The 19,786-nt window shown below is 50.1% G+C and overlaps 1 protein-coding gene across 2 annotated transcripts in view; it reads right to left on the minus strand.

The window, feature by feature from the left end:
- Positions 1–19,786, minus strand: part of CELF5 (CUGBP Elav-like family member 5) — a 42,074-nt gene that overhangs the window by 6,867 nt on the left and 15,421 nt on the right. Inside the window, exons 3-6 of one of the 2 annotated variants that reach the window (XM_058040714.1) lie at positions 15,498–15,546; positions 6,265–6,393; positions 5,632–5,711; positions 4,058–4,204 (exon numbers count right to left, since the gene is read on the minus strand). In XM_058040714.1, the coding sequence (XP_057896697.1) occupies positions 4,058–4,204; positions 5,632–5,711; positions 6,265–6,393; positions 15,498–15,546 (405 nt within the window). Of the gene's footprint in view, positions 1–4,057; positions 4,205–5,631; positions 5,712–6,264; positions 6,394–15,494; positions 15,547–19,786 lie in introns of both variants that reach the window. The other variant, XM_058040712.1, reaches the window with a different exon arrangement.

Raw genomic sequence — 19,786 nt, forward strand, 5'->3', positions numbered from 1 at the left:
CAGGCCCATCCCAGTGCAGGGCTCTGGGGCAGGGGGACAGCACAGGGGTCACTCCTGTGCCACCAAACCCTGGTGCCACCTCTCTGTGCACCCCCAAACCTCCCCTGGACTCACTCCTGGAGCCCCCAAGCCAGGGCTGCAGTCACACCTGGGGGATTCCTGCTCCTGTCCCTCTCCAGAGTGCAGGAACCACCACATCTCCCACTCACTATGTGAACATTGATCTTCTCTTTTCTCATTTCTGTGCCACACTCTGGCTGGACCAAGGCTACAGCAGCACCAAATTGCCACTCTGGAATTGTTCTCTTCACTTACAGAAAATTATCATAATGAACCATAAGAGCAGAAATAAAAGGAGGGAGGGTGTGAACAAATTATGTTTTGTATTTGGAACTAATTGATTTATGATATACAAGAAATATTCAAGCATTATAAGCACTTAGTAAATTGCTCTAGTTTCTTTTTTAAGACTTCAGGCCTCTTTTTTGTTGATAATTTTTTTTTCAGCTCCCAAACATTTCCCTAAGTCCACCTGAACTGACTTGTTGAATAAAATGAACTCATTTGCAGAAGGAAATGATCATTTTTTGGGATCAAAACCTGATTTAAGCACTGAAATAAACTGATTTCAGGTGCTTGGCCAGTTGTACTTCCCAGATGAGACCTTTCCATGCAGTTTCAGCTCACATACCCTGTTTGACATTTTAAGCACCTTATTTTGCATATTTGCATAGATCTGAATAACTTCAGACTGAACTTAGTGTATGATTATTTCAAGTTTGATTTAGATTTTGAAGAAGAAGGCTAGTAACAAAAATTTAAAACAGAAAACTGAAAACAAAACAAAACCAAACCCAGGCTCCAAATTTCTTCCTAAACCTTTGGGGACCACTTTGGTTTGGTAACTCAACAAACCCTGTGGGGACAGGGGAGAGGAAACTGCTGGGGATGAAATTATGGCTACAAGAAATGTTGTGTATGAAATTATGGCTACAAGAACTGCTGGGGATGAAATTATGGCTACAAGAAATGTTGTGCATGAAATTATGGCTACAAGAACTGCTGGGGATGAAATTCTGGCTACAAGAACTGTGGTGCTTCAGATGCTCACCCCAGCAGCTCTTGCTCCTGTCAGTGTGCTTCAGCCACATCCAGAATGGTCAGAAGGGTCAGAATCCAGAATTCCAGAATGCTCAAAATCCAGAATGCTCAGAATCCAGAATTCTCAGCTGCATTTCCCAGCCCTGGAGGGACCCTGGCTGCAGCATTTCCTCCTCCAAGCCCAGAATGAGGAAGGCATGAAGGATTTTGGGTTTCCCCCTCACCAGGACTCCCAGCTGCCAAGGGCTGCCCATGGCAGAGCATTTTGAGGAGCCATAAGGAGATTCAGCATGGAAATTCCTCTATTTTAGCCCCCACTTTCAGAGATGTCAGGTGGAATTCAAAGGGCTGATTCCCTTCTCCCTCTGATGGTGGCATTTTGTGTTCTCTCCTCCAGAAAGGAGACCAAAGATGGGGATGGCACAAAAGGAGAAAGAGTCAGTGAGAGGTCAGTGCTTCAGGGAAAAAAACAGAACCAAACCCAGTGGAAAGTAAAAGAAAAAGAAGGAAAAAAATCCCCAAAAAGTGGGAGACAGGCTGAGTCTTGAGTCAAGGGGGAAGCCAAAACAGAGTCACAGAGGGAAGGCCAGTGAAGAATCAGAGAGAAACACAGCAACAGACACAGCTGAGGAGAAAGAAGATGCAGACAAGCAAGGAGGCACAGCTTAGACCTTGGCTCAGGGTTCCTGAGGACTGAAAGGCTGAGTCTGGAAGCTCTCACTGCCCTTGCTCCTTTCACAGCCTGGAGCTCAAGCTGCTAAAGCAGCTCCTGGCACCAAAACCTCACTGTGTGGTCCCTCCCTGCCCTCAGCACCACACCATGCCCACGTCTGGGCCATCTCTGGGACACCAGGATCATCATCTCATGGTGGCCACAACTCTGCCCTCAGCTGCAGCTGGCTCCTGGGCTGGACAGAAAAGGATCCTGGCAAAAGGTGGTGCCTGGTGACAAAGGGCCCTTCAAATAATCTGTGTGGGATCAATTCTTGGTTTGGCTTGAGACTTTCCCCCAAGTTGTAGGGCCTCATATGCATTTCCTTTTTTTCTCATCCATATTCTTGCCACACACTTAAAATGCATTTGGCAATTTCTGGGGGATCTTTGAGGATTGAGCCAACAATTGAGATGCAGCTCCTCCTCTGCCTTGTGAATGAAAGGAAGGCACAGCAAGGAGCTGCTGAAGCCAGAGGTGTCCACATACACAAAACCAGGTTTATTTGCACTCCCCCCTAGGAAATTACTTTCAGTAACAATATCTACTTTTGACTTCTTTGTCAGCACAAGAATCTCTCATTCCCTGAGCAATTTCTGAGCCTTCTCCCATGGGCTTTACCCTTGGCAGCAGAGTGAAAGTGACAGTCACCAAGGAGGCTCAGACAATGCTGCAGCACAGCTGATCTGGGACTTGCTGAGTTTGGGACCTACCTGGAACATCAATGGCCATTGCCACCCTCCTCCAGGGCAAGGAGAGTCTCTCACTAAATCCCAGAGCACAGCCAGGCTGCTGAAACACCTCTGGCTCTCTGCTCCCTCTCCAGCACCCTCCAAACTCCCACTGGCCAAGGGAGAGACCCTGGGAGCCAAGGACAGCACTGGGGGAACTTCCAGGGAATTTCAGCAGAGAAATGAACTCCTGAAGCTGGCTCCAGAGCTCTCCTGCTGCTCCAAACCCAGAGACACATTTGTGTCACACAGAGGAAGGGTTCCCAGGTTGGTATTGCAGGAACCAATGCTCTGAGCTCTCCTCATAACAAGCCACAAAGGAAGTGGGTCATGACTGACCTGTTCCAAACACCTCCAACAACATCAGAGAAATCCCAGGCTCACTTTGAGGAGGCCCCAGCTCTCCCAAGCAGCCTTCCTGCTCTGTGACTCTGTTTTGGCTTTCCCCTTGACTCAAGACTCAGCCTGTCTCCCACTTTTTGGGGATTTTTCCCCTTCCTTTTATTTTCCACTGGGTTTGGTTCTCCTGAGGCACTGACCTCACACCTGACTCTTTCTCCTCTTGTGGCATCCCCATCTTTGCTCTCCCTTCTGGAGGAGAGATCCCAGGGTTCACACCTGTTCCAGACTGCAATGCAAGATGTTTTCCATTACCATCTGTATGGCAGTTGTCTTTTGTCAAGTGGGCAGTTTGCCTTATCTCTCTCTGAGTGACCACAATCACACCTCCCTCGGGAGGGGACATCTGCTGATAACAGCTATTGAATGTCACTGCATGGCTGATAAGAACTACAGCATCCCATTGGGAGATGTGAGCCCAGAGGAGGAGCCAAGCATTCCTGCCTGGATATAATCTGGAGATTCTGGAACACCAGCCAAGCATTCCTGCCTGGATATAATCTGGAGATTCTGAAACACCAGCACAGCTTCTGCACTGGATTCCCCAGAGGAGCAGCAGCTGCTTCTTCCACTGGATCTTCAGAGGAAGAGCACATCCTTCCCTACAGATCCCCTTGCTCCAGCAGAGCCACCCCTGACACTGCAGGAGGGCTGCAGCCACAATTCCAATGGCACTGCTGCCAACACCCTGACCCACAGGGTGTCAGGTTGGGTTCTGACTCTGTCAGTGTTGTTCTAGTTTACTGCATTGTTTATTTTATCCTTTTATTTTCCTTTCCTATTAAAGAACTGTTATTTCCTGGTCCCATATTTTTTACCTGAGAGCCCCTTAATTTAAAATTTACAACAATTCAGAGGGGTGGGCAGGGTTTACATTCTCCATTCCAGGGGAGGCTCCTGCCTTCCTTAGCAGACTCCTGTCTTTCCAAACCACGACAAAACCTTTGCTGTTCCCTTGCCCCTCCCTCCATTTCCAGCAGCAAAACCACACAAAAACTCTGCAAGACGAGGCAGCTGAGTGCTGAAAGGAGGCAGTGAGTGCTGAAAGGAGGCAGCCAGCTGCTGGGGAGCTCTCCCAGGGGCTGCAATCCCCCCTTTCCCCGTGGATACTCACAGCCTGCGCATAGGCGCTGTATGGGCTGAACGGCAGGGAGAGAGATGGAGTGAGAATGCCCAGCTGCCCCACCATTTGCTGCATACGGCGCAGGGTCCTCTCCTTATCTGTGTCAGCAAACTTCACCACTAGACTGGAGGAGGCACCCTAGGCACAGAGAGAGGAGACAGAGGAGGCAGGAGAGAAGGAAGAGGCGTGGGACAGCCAGAGCGGTCAGGCAAGGGAGGACGGGGCAGGACAGGCAGCAGAAAGGAGTGGGAAGAGGAGCAGAAGAGCAAATATTGGTGTGGAAGTGCTGGGGAGCTGCCTGGAACCTGGGCTGTGCCTTTCCCCCATCTGTCTGTCCATCCATCCCTTCCCTCTCACACCCTGAGCCTCACACAGCTGCCTAAGGATGCACAAATCCCTGGCTGTGCTCACCAGGTGATGCTGCAGCCAGGAACACCCAGGGCATCGATGGCCACAGGCACCACCATGAGCTTGGCTGGACAGGCAAAGCAGCTCTTGGCAGCTGGGAATTCCCTGGCTGCAGCTGTCCTGTCCATCAGGTGCCCCAAATTCAGGTTGGACATTGCCAGAGCAGCTCCTGGGAATTCCCTGGCTGCAGCAATGCACTGTCCTGTCCCTGAGGTGCCCCAAATTCAGGTTGGACATTGCCAGAGCAGCTCCTGGGAATTCCCTGGCTGCAGCAGGACACCGTACTGTCCATCAGGTATCCCAAATTGAGGTTGGTGCAGCCAGAGCAGCTCCTGGGAATTCCCTGGCTGCAGCAGGACACTGTACTGTCCATAAGATGCCCCAAATTCAGGTTGGACATTGCCAGAGCAGCTCCTGGGTATTCCCTGGCTGCAGCAGGACACTGTCCTGTCCATCAGGTGCCCCAAATTCAGGTTGGACACTGCCAGAGCAGCTCCTGGGAATTCCCTGGCTGCAGCAATGCACTGTCCTGTCCCTGAGGTGCCCCAAATTCAGGTTGGACATTGCCAGGGCAGCTCCTGGCAGCTGGGAATTCCCTGGCTGCAGCAATGCACTGTCCTGTCCCTGAGGTGCCCCAAACTCAGTTTGCAGGTTGCCAGAGATGAGGCCACAGCTGCAGCCCCACTTGCACAGCTCCAGCCACACAACCCCACACAGGCACAAAGGGTTCCCACCCACACCCAGCCCACCCCAGGGGTCTCCTGTGCTGCCTGAATCAGAGCAGCCAAGGAGAGCTCACACACTGGAGCCCTGAGCACCCATGTTGGCTGAACTGTCAGCTGTCACCCTGCTCAGTTTTGAACAGGTGGCTGCTTCCAATACAAAATCATGACCTGATCTTTGGTTCTCTTTTTATTCAGCTTTTACAGCTGTGAGTGCTGTCCCTCCCAGTGTGGAGGAACACAGGCACAAAGAGCAGCCCAGGGGACAGGGTGGTCACTGAGAGAGCACACACACACACACACACAGAGCTCCCAGCCACACCAAACACTGCTGCTGAACCTGTTGGGGTTTTTTGGAGAGTGTGGGGAGGTGCCTGGAACAGGGAAATGGGACAAGGATGAGGAAGAGGGAAGGTCCCCTGGCCTTATACTCACGGGCATTGTCTGGCTGCCATGGAGGGCGTGGATTGCTGCCTGAGCCTCTGTGTGAGATGAGAACTTTACAAAAGCACAGCCTGGAAAGGGACAGAAAGAGCACAGGAGATTGCAGTGACAGGAGTGCTGTGAAAGTGGCATCACTCAAGAGACAGTGTATGTATCTCAGGTAAGGCAAAGGAAAGCCACCCCAAGGAAGCAGGGAACAAAAAGGATGCCTCATCCCAAGTCCTCTAGCCTGGAAAAAAGAGGAAGGGTCTCAAATTATTACTTCAATGAAATATTCTGCAGATGATGACACCATCTCCACCCTTGCCCCTGATCACCTCTTCCCCAAATTCTCTGTGGACTGAGTACAAACACTTCAACCTGCAGCCCCAGCTGGACAGGACAGGCTCAGGACAGAGCAGTGACAGCTCAGCTACTCATCCTGCTCTGCCTCCCTCCTGCTCCCTCAGGCTCTGCCCACCTTCCCCAACCCCTCCTGGCAGCACAGGGATCCTGCCCTGCTCCCTATTCCTGCCTGGTTTATGGGTTCCCCTAAATCCAGGGTGCCCCAGGGGGGAGCTGAGGCTGGTGAGCAGCACCCAGGGCAGGGACAAAGGGCAGGACACACAGAGGGTGGGTTCACACCTTTGCTGTTCCCATCAGGTCCACGGAGCACCGTGCATTCATCAATGACCCCAAACGGTTCAAAGAGCCGGAGCACGTCATCCTCAGACTGCTGCTTATTTAACATGCCCACAAAGAGCTTCCTGTCCCCTAGGGGCAAACACAGAAACATCAACCTGCTATGAGGCTTGCAGTCCAGGGCAGGAGGAGAGGAACACTTGTGCACAGAACAGCCTGCTGTTAGAAACATGCCTGCCATGGAAATGGTTTGCTGTTGGCTGAAATGCTTCTGGGGTGGAAATGCAGGGTTTGCCCAAGCTCCTCACACCTTCAAGGGTTTGTGTGGCTTCCCCTGTCCTACCCTCCCCAATGGAAAACAAAGGATTAATCATTTCATTCATTAGCTTTTTCCTTTGAATAATCCAAAAGAAATGATAGTAAGAAAATCTGTCTGGGCAATCCCATTTCTATTGATCAGCAGGTGAAGTCCAACAGGTGCCTTAGGTAACACACCACGATCTTTTACTTCTGTTTCCTTTTCCTTCTCTCCAAGCCACCATTTCCTTGGCTGCCATGTAACCAAGCACCCTGATTTCCATCTGCCCTTCCCCACTCCAGCCTAACCAGCTGCCTCCCAAAGCCTGGGATAAATTCTGGCATAAACCTGGGTCCCAATATAAATAATAATATAAACCTGGGTCCCAATCTGCCTCACTGTGGGATCATCCAAATCCTACAGATCAGCTCCATGGTCGCTGTTCCTCTCTCTCCCTGTGTACCCATGTCACACTGGCAGGGAGATGGAAGAGCGACCAAATCCAGGACTTTGAGCTCAGCCTCCTCCTGGGCTCCTCCTCAAAGACAGAGTGAGGATTATGGTTTTGTTGGGATGGGTAAGTGTGGATGCAAGGATATTGTAGAGTGCTTTCTCCCACTCTTTCCCCACCTCAGCACCCACAGGAGCCCATCCCATGCCTGGTGCTGCCCAGCCAAGCACAAACACAACCACAGCAGTGTTTGGAGCAAGCATCCTCCCCAGCCTGATGTGAACAGCAGTAAAACAGCACAAAACTGAAAAATCCCAGCTCAAACTCCATCCCAGGCTCAGTTTCAGCCAGCAAACAGAGCTAACCCTCCCCCAGTGGCCCAGATGTGGGTGGGGAGACAGGACCCACAGGAGGGTCGTGTCAGGAGCTGCAGTGCCAGAGGATTCCTTATTGTTAGCGACAGGATCAGAGGGGCTGGCGCCACACACAGCAATGCAATGTGACAGGGGCAACAGCAAGGGAGCTGCTCTCTGCCTCAGAGTGCACTGACCTGAAAAACAACAGGTCTGGGAGCTACAGCAGCACTGCAGCTCCAGGGGGTGCTGGGGAGGGATGCCAGGCAAGGATGGCACATGACACATCCACACAGCCCCTGTGTGACCGTGTTCACTGGGGTTTGAGCATGAGGGAGGAGCTGAGGATCTGACTCCATGCTTCAGAAGGCTTGATTTCTTATTTTATTATATACATTCTATATTTATTTTATATATTAATTATATGTGTTATGTTATAATATATACTATATATAAAAATTATACATATTATATAGGATTATAGTTATTTCATTATATATATTATATACTATACTATACTATTATATACTATTATATTATATACTATACTGTACTATTATATAATATTAATTATATTATATACTATTATATACTATTATATACTATACTGTACTATTATATAATATTAATTATATTATATACTATTATATTATATACTATTATATACTATACCATACTATTATATTATATTATATTATATTATATTATATTATATTATATTATATTATATTATATTATATTATATTATATTATATTATATTATATTATATTATATATTATGGTTTTATATACACTATATAATATATATTATATACTATACATTATATATAATATATAATATATAATATATAATATATAATATATAATATATAATATATAATATATAATATATAATATATAATATATAATATATAATATATAATATATATTATATATTATATATTATATAATATATAATATATATTATATATTATATATTATATATTATATATATATTATATCTATACTAAAGAATAGAAGAAAGGATTTCATCAGAAGGCTGGCTAAGCTAAGAATAGAAAAAAAAGGAATGGATAACAAAGGTTTGTGTCTCAGAGAGTCCAAGCCAGCTGACTGTGATTGGCCATTAATTAGAAACAACCACATGAGACCAATCACAGATGCACCTGTTGCATTCCACAGCAGCAGATAATCAATGTTTACATTTTGTTCCTGAGGCCTCTCAGCTTCTCAAGAGGAAAAATCCTAAGGAAAGGATTTTCCATAAAATATATCTGTGACACCCCTGCCCTGCTCCCCTTGGCCCAGGTGATTGTCCCACCCAGGTAAGGAAGGGAGGAACCTTCCCTGCTGCTCCCCAGGTACAGACACACTCAGCACACACCTACCAGTGCCATGGGTCCTTCACAGAAAAGCAGCATTAATGGGACTCACACAGCCCTGCTGGAACACACTTGGACACCCCAAACCCCTGGGATGCCTTCCAGAAGGAAATTCCTCATGAACAAGAGCAATGTGCAGCCAGGCACACTCACCCAGCATGCAGACACCACCTCACCCTGCCCCAGAGCCCCAGCATGGCACAGCTCCCCTGTAGCCCCAGGCAGACATGTGCCATGAGGTGTTAAAAGTGTCTTTTAACCCACTCCCAAGCAGATACTCCTGACTTTTATAACTAGAAGTGGCTGAAATATTTGGCTTTGCATATTTTTTTAAAGGCCAGGTTTCCCATTTTCATGAATCCCTGGGTAACTACACCTACACCCATGGGAATTTCATCCCCTTCTGTTTTCCTTGTGATTCTTTCCACATTCCTCCCTGCACCTGCATGGCACTGGCTGCCTTTGCAGACATTATTTCAGCTGATTGGGTCCATTCAAATTGGTGATGCCCAATAATCCCCAGCCAAGGCACAGGAGTCCATAAAGTTCAAAAAGGAGTTCACAGCTGCTGCTCAGCTGCCTTCTGAGCAGGGAGACAGCACCTGCCCCACAAGGGCCAGCTCAGGAGGGCTGAAAACAGCACACAGAGAAGGTGAAAAATCAGATTGGAACAGAGAAGGTGAAAAAAAAAGGGGCTGGACAGGAAGAGATTGACTGGGCAGTGAAGAGGAGCATGGAAACTAAAGGAGCAGCAGCTCTGTGGTGTGACTGAGGTGTCAGATGTGAGCCCAGTTTGGCCATGGCAGGGACACTGAAGGTCTGGGAGGTTCCTCCTTCCTCCACCTTGAATCTCCATTGCAGCTGCAGCCAGGCCTTTATGGATATTCTGCAGCCTTTGGGTGGCAAACATGGAGAGCTCCTTTAAAAAATCATCAATAAAGGGGAGAAATACATTGGGAAATACTTGCACTGACTTTAGGTGCTGTGAAATAATCCTCTGTTCTTTGAAAAAACTGTGGGCTGAGATGTGACAGCCAGAAATGCACCTGATCACCTGATGGTTTTGCCTTTCTCTTCAGGGACCCCTGGCTGGTTGGGGCAGGGGGTGTTGAGATGTTTTGAGTTATCCTTGCACTCAAATCAACATCAAATTACAAGTTACTCATTATTTTCTCCTTCAGATTTCCTGGGTAATTCCTGTGGTTTCTTCCTCACACCATTTCTGTTGAATCAAAAGCATTTTTCTTTATCCTGCCCTGTGGGAAAAGTCCGCTAAAACTCCCCCAAATCTCCACTGCAGCTGCAGTCAGGCCTTTATTCAGACATGCTGCTGCCTTTGGGTGGCAAACATGGAGAGTTCCTTAAAAAGTCATCAGCACAGGGGAGAAATACACTGGGAAATTCTTGCACTGACTTAAGGTGCTGTGAAATAATCCTCTGTTCTTTGAAAAAACTGTGGGCTGAGATGTGACAGCCAGAAATGCACCTGATGGTTTTGCCTTTTTCTTCAGGCACTCCTGGCTGGCTGGGGCAGGGGGTGTTGAGATGTCTTATCTTACACCTTGCACTCAAATCAACATCAAATTACAAGTTACTCATTATTTTCTCCTTCAGATTTCCTGGGTAATTCCTGTGGTTTATTCCTCACACCATTTCTGTTGAAACAAAAGCATTTTTCTTTATCCTGTGATCCTAAAACCCTTCCACCTTGCCCTGTGGGGAAAGTCCACTGAAACAGTGACTGCTCCCATCCCTGCAGCTTACAGATTCTTCTGCTGTCTCAGGCTCACTGACAGAACCTTTTGGATGTGGAATTTCAGCTTTCCTTTTTGGAATTTGGAAGGGAAAAAAAATTTAAAAAGCCAGTCTTCCTATGTGCTGTGCAGCACAGGTTAAAACTGTGACACCTCAGGGGACTCAAGCTCTAAATATAAATACAGAAATAATACAAATATAAATGCACACACCTATGGGTTTGGAATATTTTCTGAATACCAAGAAGAGCAATAGTAAAGGGAATTAAATCACTGATAACATAAGATTTTTTTCCACAGGGAATCCTGCTTCATAGAGCCTGGTTCTGAAGATCACATGAAGCAAAATGATCCAGCCTGTTCCCTTTGGATGCCTCTGCAGCAGCTGGGGACCTCTGAAAGGGATTTTCTGCTGCTGACCCCTACATCCCTGCATCCTGGAGCCCAAGCCATGATCAGGGATCCTCTGGATCCTGTCAGCTTCCAAGCAGGGCTGTTCTCCCACGGCTTCCAGGCTGACTCATCCCTCCCAGCAGGGCTGGAATGCTGCAAACCCTTCCTTCTACCTGAGCTGTGATCCTAAAACCACCCATCCCAAACCCTCTGGCACTCTCAGGGCTCATCCCAAGCCCTCTGGCACTCTGAGGGACCCTTTGGAACTCTCAGGGCTGATCCTAAACCCTTTGGCACTCTCAGAGCTGTTCCCAAATCCCCGGGCTCTCAGGGGCTGTTCCCAAACCCTCTGGCACTCTCAGGGATGATCCCAAATCTGCTGGCATTCTCAGGGACCCTCTGGCACTCTCAGAGCTGATCCAAATCCCTCTGGCACTCTCAGGGATGATCCCAAACCCTCTGGCACTCTCAGGGATGATCCCAAACCCTTTGGCACTCTCAGGGCTCATCCCAAACCCTCTGGCACTCTCAGGGCTGATCCCAAACCCTTTGGAACTCTCAGGGCTGATCCCAAACCCTTTGGAACTCTCAGAGCTGATCCCAAACCCTCTGGCACTCTCAGAGCTGATCCCAAACCCTCTGGCACTCTCAGGGACCCCTTGGAACTCTCAGAGCTGATCCCAAACCCTCTGGCACTCTCAGGGACCCTTTGGAACTCTCAGAGCTGATCCAAATCCCTCTGGCACTCTCAGGGATGATCCCAAACCCTCTGGCACTCTCAGGGATGATCCCAAACCCTTTGGAACTCTCAGAGCTGATCCCAAACCCTCTGGCACTCTCAGAGCTGATCCCAAACCCTCTGGCACTCTCAGGGACCCTTTGGAACTCTCAGAGCTGATCCCAAACCCTCTGGCACTCTCAGGGCTGATCCCAAACCCTCTGGCACTCTCAGGGCTGATCCCAAACCCTTTGGCACTCTCAGGGACCCTCTGGCAGTCTCAGAGATGATACCAAACCCTCTGGCACTCTCAGGGCTCATCCCAAACCCTCTGGCACTCTCAGGGCTCATCCCAAACCCTCTGGCACTCTCAGGGCACATCCCAAACCCTTTGGCACTCTCAGGGCTGATCCCAAACCCTCTGGCACTCTCAGGGCTGATCCCAAACCCTCTGGCACTCTCAGGGCTGATCCCAAACCCTTTGGCACTCTCAGGGACCCTCTGGCAGTCTCAGAGATGATACCAAACCCTCTGGCACTCTCAGGGCTGATCCCAAACCCTCTGGCACTCTCAGTCATCACCTCCATGGTTCTCCAGCTCCCCACAGGGATTCCTGCAGCACTGGAAGCTCTCCTCTCCCCTCTCATCCTGCTGTTTTCCCCTTCACTTTCCCTACATCTCCAGCTTTTCACCCTCTGATTGGCAATTTCCCGAGCTGTCCAGCGAGCAGGGAAATTCACTGTGAGCTCTGACTGTCGAGTTCCCATGGAAACGTGCTCTGGGCAGCAGGAGGAGCCAGCACCGAGCTCAGAGCTGCTGATGGAGGTAGCAGGGAACAACCCAGGGGTGGAGGCTGAATTCTGGGACCAAGAGAGAGCAAACAAGCACAGGACACAGCTCCCACAAAGCCAAGATCAGGGAGGGAGGGAAGGCAGCTCCTGGTGTGGATGGGATGCAGCAAATCTTGGAAGAAGAGAGAGTTTCCTTGTCCCTGGGCAGTGCTGAAGGCTTGGGGTGCCCTCATGCCCATCCCTGCATCCCAGAGCTCCAGATAAGCACAAAAACCCCTCTGCCCTTTCCTCCTGGCACCCCAGACTCACTCCAGGAAAAGCTGGCCCAGCATCACAAATCCCACTCTGAACTAATGCAGGAAACAACTTTTCCACGCAGGAAACAAATCCTCCATAGAATTCAGGTTATCTGGGCAGCAGATAGAATTCACAGAATTTCCATAGAATTCAGGTTATCTGGGCAGCAGATAAAATTCAGAGAATTTCAATAGAATTCAGGTTGTCTGGGCAGCAGATAGAATTCATAGAATTTCCATAGAATTCAGGTTATCTGGGCAGCAGATAGAATTCATAGAATTTCCATAGAATTCAGATATCTGGGCAGGATCAGGGAGGGAGGGAAGGCAGTTCCTGGTGTGGATGGGATGCAGCAAATCTCCTTGGAAGCACAGAGAGTTTCCTTGTCCCTGGGTGGTGCTGGAGGCTTGGGGTGCCCTCATGCCCATCCCTGCATCCCAGAGCTCCAGAAAAGCACAAAAACCTCTCTGCCCTTTCCTCCTGGCACTCCAGACTCACACCAGGAAAAGCTGGCCCAGCATCACAAATCCCACTCTGAACTAATGCAGGAAACAACTTTTCTGTCAGGAATTTCTTCATTGAGCATCCACATATTCCCACACAGCTCCTGCAGGGCTTGGCCAAAACTGCCCCTTTGGCAGAAAAATGAGCATCTCTCAGACCAAGAAAGAAATTCTGGTGTTCCAACTTCGTGTTCTTAATTCAGGGTGCTTCACTTGAGAAATGTCAGTGTCTGGTGAGTACAAAGGAGGTTCCCTTCAATGGTAATGCAGAGCTGTGCCTCAGTGATGCATGCAGATACTCCTTGATAAATTCCTACTATTCCTTGATAAATTCCTAATCCATACAGTTCTGCCCTTCCCCAAATCTTTGTTTCACCTCCTGCCAATGTGGGCTTAGTGCTGTAGGGATATTCCTCTTCCCATATCTGCAAAGTTGTTCACTCACTTCTCTGACAAGTGGAGCATCAGGACAGAAATATATCAGGAGAGAAACCTGTCCCAGACAAACAGAGGGTGCTGCTCCTGCCTCAGGAAAAATTCCAGTTTGTCCTGTGGGAGCTGCAAGGAGCCTGCAGGGAGGTGCTCAGAGCCCAAAGGTTTCTGTTCTTGTCCATGGGAAGCAGAGTTGGTGTTCTGACATTTGTAACCATTAGGGAATGTGGTACTTTTCATAAACTTAGAGATTTCCTTGGCCAAAAGCTTGTTTCCAAATCAGCCCCCTGGTTTTTGAATATCACACAACCAGAAATACAAACATTCACACAAAATATTATAAAATATATCTCATGTTCTTGGCAGTGACAGTCACTACAAACTGTTTGGGAATGTAAAATAAAAACCTTTGAAATCGAAATAAAATGCTGTCCCACAGCACAAACAGCAGCACACAAACCCTCCCCTGGCCTCTACTAAACTGCTTTCAGGGGCAGCACCAACAGCACAAGGCATGGAGAGAAAAGGAGAAGAAATAGATCAGTAAAGCAAGGAAAAGAGGCAAAATGAGTTAATGGATTTGGAAAGGGCTGAAGTTGCAAACCTTCTCCACCTGGAGGAGGCATTTGAGCTGCTGAGAGCTCCCCATTAAATTACCAGCTTCTCTTGTTCCCAGCTCTGAACTTCTCAGCAAATGCTGCTCTGCCCAAGCTGTCCCCTGCAGGCTGACAGCACCTCCATCTCAGAATCCTTTCCCTTCAGACATTATTTCCCCATCATGTGATCTTTTCTGCAACAGCATTTTGGCCTTGACAATGTGCTGGGGGCTGCTGCAGGACTGAGGCAGCTCAGCAGTGATGGGGGAGGCAGTGGAGGGAGCTGCAGACAGGAGAATCAGCTGCACACCAGTGAGCTGAACACATTAAAAAGCCAGTGCTGCTGCAGGGATCTGCCTCTTAGTGGGCTGGGCAGGTGTAGGAATGAAGGAATCTCTTCCCAAAGGCTGCAGGAGCCTCAGTGCCACACAGTAATGTCCTGGGGACATTGCCAGGCTGATGGCACCCAAAGTGTTGGGGAAGATGAACCAGGAAAGCCTTATAAATATGATTGCCTGGCAAAAGATTTTCAGAATATAGAAACTGTAAGTGAGATTGAAATGAAAGCAAGCTCTGAGATCCCTCAGTTAGTGAACAACTGGAAAACAATGGTGTGGCTGGCTGAAGGTAATCCCCTTTGGATGGAACAACACCCTCTGCTTGCAGGCAGGCCCAAGGGGCAGAGCAGACCCTACAGCTTGGCAGAAAGGGCCCAAAGAGGAGTTTTTAGGGTTTAAAATGTAACACAGTAATGGTAATATAATGATTCTTATAGGCTGTATGGAAATGCTGTAGGATTTGTATCTTGTACTACATTGGTTAGTGAGAATCAGAATATTCAACACAGAAGAAGATTTATGGTATTGGAACGGGAACTTCGCTCTCTTACCCTTTTGCTCTCTTACCTTTTTTACTCCCTTACTCTCTCCCCCTCTCTTCTCTCAGTCCTGCTCTGAGCTGTGGCTGCAGCTCCCAGCAGGGCCCTGCACCCAGGCCCTTTGCAATAAACCCAAGTTCCACAACCTGGCTGCAGAGATCTCTCATCTCTGTCCATCCTACCCCCCTGATGCTCCTACAGGAAAGCGAGGAGGGGGCAGCCACACCATCACCCTCAGCACCTGCTGTGTCCCTGCACTGCCCTCCTGCCCCCATCTCTCTGCCACACACAGACCCCTCCTCACACAGAGCCAGGACCCTGTGTCTCATTTCCTGGTCTCCCTCACAAGCCCAGGGCCACCAAAGGAGAAACAAGGAGAGATGACAACTACCTCCACGGCTCTCGCTGTCCGCAGGCTTCACCTGGATCGGGCGTGCCATCTGCAAGGGAACAGAAATGCAGAGGTTATTGCTTGGCCCAGTGCCCAGCACAGGCTGCTGAGGGCACTGGCAACAGGGCACAGGAAGGGGAGAGGCAGAAGGGAAACCAAGACACTGTGATGGCCAGCAGTACCCTTGAAGAAGGGAGCATTTTATTCCAAAAGGAACCTGGCGCTTTTCCCCGTTCAGCTCTCCTGGAAATGCCCACCATGCACAAAGCTCTGCCTCCTCAGCACAGGCAGGACTCTGAGGAAGCAGCTCAGCACCATGTGACTGGAGCCTGAGCAGTGGCCTGAGGTGAGGCTGTGCCTGGGAGCTCTTCCTGTGTGTGCCCTGACTCAGTGCAGGCACGGCCACGTCACCCACTGAGCCACCACGGACTGTCCTTGCAGCAGGGAGGGGACACTGCCTGTGAACGTGGCCAGGAGCAGCAGGGCAAGCAGGGCTGTCTGTCCATCCTTCCCCAGCCCTCACACAGACAGCTCTGTGCACCACAGAAGCTCTTGAGAACTTGGCCAGGAGCAGCATAGCAAGCAGGGCTGTCTGTCTCCCATTCCCCAGCCCTCACACAGATACCAGAGAAGCTCTTGAGGACTTGTCCAGAAGCAGCACAGCAAGCAGGGCTGTGCCATTCCCCCTTCCCCAGCCCTCACACAGACAGCTCTGTGCACCACAGAAGCTCTTGAGAACTTGAGAACGTGGCCAGGAGCAGCAGGGCAAGAAGGGCTGTGCCATTCCCACTTCCCCAGCCCTCACACAGATACCAGAGAAGCTCTTGAGGACTTGTCCAGGAGCAGCACAGCAAGCAGGGCTGTCTGTCCACCCTTCCCCAGCCCTCACACTGACAGCTCTGTGCACCACAGAAGCTCTTGAGAACTTAAGAACGTGGCCAGGAGCAGCAGGGCAAGCAGGGCTGTGCCATTCCCCCTTCCCTAGCCCTTGCACAGACAGCTCTGTGCACCACAGAAGCTCTTGAGAACTTGTCCAGGAGCAGCACAGCAAGCAGGGCTGTGGTGTCCCCCCTTCCAGAGCCCTCACACTGACAGCTCTGTGCACCAGAGAAGCTCTTGAGAACTTGGCCAGGAGCAGTAGGGTAAGCAGAGCTGTCTGTCCACCCTTCCCCAGCCCTCACACTGACAGCTCTGTGCACCAGAGAAGCTCTTGAGAACTTGTCCAGGAGCAGCAGGCCAAGCAGGGCTGTGCTGTCTCCCCCTTCCCAGCCCTCACACAGACACCAGAGAAGCTCTTGAGAAGGGCAGGGCTGCTCTCCAACATCTCTCATCTCCAGCCCTCAGAGGAAATGCTCAGGTTGAAAGTGGCAAAACTCCTCTTGTTTGGGTGTGGAGAAGAGGTTTTTCCTTCTCTTGCAGCCATTAGTGTCAGCAGCAATAATCCAAGCACAAACAAGCCTCAAGGGTAGCTTAGCTCACATGGTTTGGGGACTCTCCAGGTGAGACAGAAGAGCTGCATTTAGGAACACACAGCTTTAAGTGTCTGCTTTGAAAAGCAGGGCAAAACTCATCTGCTGGCAGGGCTGTGTGTCCTGTGCTGCCCAGACAGGCAGCTGACAAGCTGTAGCCTCCTTTCCCAGCTAGCAGGATCCAAGTGCACCAGAATATCCTCCAAGGAATGGTGCACAGGGCAGATTTCCACATTCACAGCACATCTCACTCCATGGCTCTCAGCATCACTCACAGGGGCTGACAGTGACCTGAATCAGTGACATTCATAATAAAAAAACAATCAGAATGTTGCAGGCAAGGCCTGCACACGAGCTGCAGGTCCAGACACAGCCTGCTCCCTCTTTTAGGAAACCCCTGAGGAAAAACAGCAAACAGAAAATGAAATCAAGCCATAAAAGTCACCAAGTGAGATGTGTTTAAAAGCCAGCATGAAATATGTGGAAGGCTTGTCAGTCTCCACATCCCCAAGAGCTGGAGGAAGCCTGTGAGGTGGCTCTGCAGTTCACAGGGCAGAGATGCCAACCAGGAGGTGGCGGCTGGCATGGCCTGGCATGGCACACAGCCTGGCAGCTGGGGGCTCTGAAGCTGTTTTCCTCTGGCTGAAGGAGCCCAGGCAGGATAAGCAGAGGCTGGAGAAGACCCACACCATTCCTGCCTCAAGGATTGACCATGGGGCTGCTGAAAATGGCCCCAGGGATGGGCTGGCAGCTCCCCAAAGGAAGGCCCAGCTGCTGCCATGCTGCACCTTGACAAAAACAGCCCCAAGAGCTGCTGAATCATTTAGGGAAGAGACAGAGCTGCAGGTCTGTTGGGGAAGATGAAACAGGAAAGCCTTATAAATATGATTGCCTGGCAAAAATTTTGAGAATATGGAAACTATAAGTGAGATGGAAATGAAAGCAAGCTTTGAGATACCTCAGTTACTGAACAACTGGAAAACAATGGTGTGGCTGGCTGAAGGTAATCCCCTTTTGATGGAACAACACCCTCTGCTTGCAGACAGGCCCAAGGGTCTGAGCAGACCCTACAGCTTGGCAGAAGGGAACCAAAGAGGAGTTTTAAGGGTTTAAAATGTAACACAGTGTGGTAATGTAGTGATTCTTATAGGCTGTATGGAAATGCTGTAGGATTTGTATCCTGTACTAGATTGGATAGTGAGAATCAGAATATTCAACACAGATGATTTATTGTATTGGAACAGGAACTTTGCTCTCTTAGCTCTTACCTGTGACTCTCTTACCCCTTTTATTCTCTTATGCTTTTCTCTCTCACCCTCTCATCCTCTCTCTCCCTCTCTCCTCTCGGGCCTGCTCTGAGCTGTGCCTGGCAGCTCCCAGCAGGGCCCTGCACCCAGGCCCTTTGCAATAAACCCCAAGTTCCATGCCCTGGCTGCAGAGATCTCTCGTGTCTGTCTGTCCTGACCATCCTACCCCCACCAATCCTACCCAGGTCCTTTCCCCACCCTTGCTCAGCTGCAGGGATCTGCAGAGCTCCTGATGTCCTACTGCCATGTGGCCCCAGCATTTGCAGCACTGGAAGTCACCAGGAGCTGCTGAGGGCCCAGCACCCCTTTGCTGAGCTGAGTGGGACGTGGGGCAGTGATTCAGGAGCCTGAGGTCAGGGATTGCTGCACAAAGCCTCAGATTTCCTTGCTGAGAGGCTGCTGCCAGTGCTCACGGGCCCTGGCACGCTGCCTGTGCAAGCTGAGGCTGGCAGAGGCTGAGTGGGAGAGGGCAGGCAGCCCAGATGTGTGCTCAGAACAGAGAGAGCTCCCTGCAGAGCCAGCAGAGGCAGCTGGCCACGTCACATCCAGGACATGGATTCCCCCAGCACCAAGGAACGGTTTTGTTTCTAGCCAGGATGCAAAACCAGCTGAGCTGATGGGGAGGGAGGTGAGGCACAGACTCAGCTCTCAGCTCCTGTGAGGAAGCCAAAGCCCCAGAGCCGTGTGGGGGTAGGAGGGGCAGCAGGGATGCTGTGGAAATGCAGGGCACACACAGCCAGCACCTCCCTGCCGGGGCTGCAGGGGCTGAGGGGAGGATGGGGGGAGGTTAAGTACCTGAGGCCATCTCCCTGTCCCCTCCCCCAGCAGGGCTGTCACTCCAGCTCCCAGCACCTAGGATAAAGGAGGTGTTGTCATGGAAACGGTTATTCACCACATGGAACCTGACATTTGCAGTTGCCATGGAAACCAGCTCTTGGGGGCATTCCCTGTGCTTTGCACAAAAGAGACATTTTGATATCATCTCTGGGGAAGGGGCCCCCTCTCCCCATCTGTCCATCCCTGGCCTTTCCCCCACACCCCAGGGACGTGACCCCACCAAAGCTGGAATCCTGGGGGAGGATTTCAGTGGCATCCCTCAGGGTCACTGACCCCGTGAGGTGATGTGCCCACGATGCCCGGGCAGTGGTGGCAGTGCCAGCACAGCAATGGTGCAAACCCAGAGGCAGCTCCTGATTGGGAATACAAGAGGAATCAGGGCTGCCCTGCACCCCCAGATATGGCCACAGCTCCTCTCCTGCCCACCTGAAACAGCCCCTGGGGTGGGCATTGAAAGACTTTCCCCTGCCCATGACAGATCAAGCCCTGCCCATTTCCAGAGGCTCTGAGCTGGTCTTTATCTGCTCTGGAAGATAAAGGGAAAGAGAAGGAAACGAGATACAAGAAATTTGTGCAGATGCTGAGGCTTGGAGAAGAGCAGCAGGATTGTCTGGCAGATTTGTCTCTCATCTGAGGCAGAAGGAGCCCTGTTCCTCCTTGCACACAAGAGGCTTCC

This window comes from Melospiza georgiana, chromosome 26 (assembly GCF_028018845.1).
Source record: "Melospiza georgiana isolate bMelGeo1 chromosome 26, bMelGeo1.pri, whole genome shotgun sequence".
Lineage (NCBI taxonomy): Eukaryota > Metazoa > Chordata > Aves > Passeriformes > Passerellidae > Melospiza > Melospiza georgiana.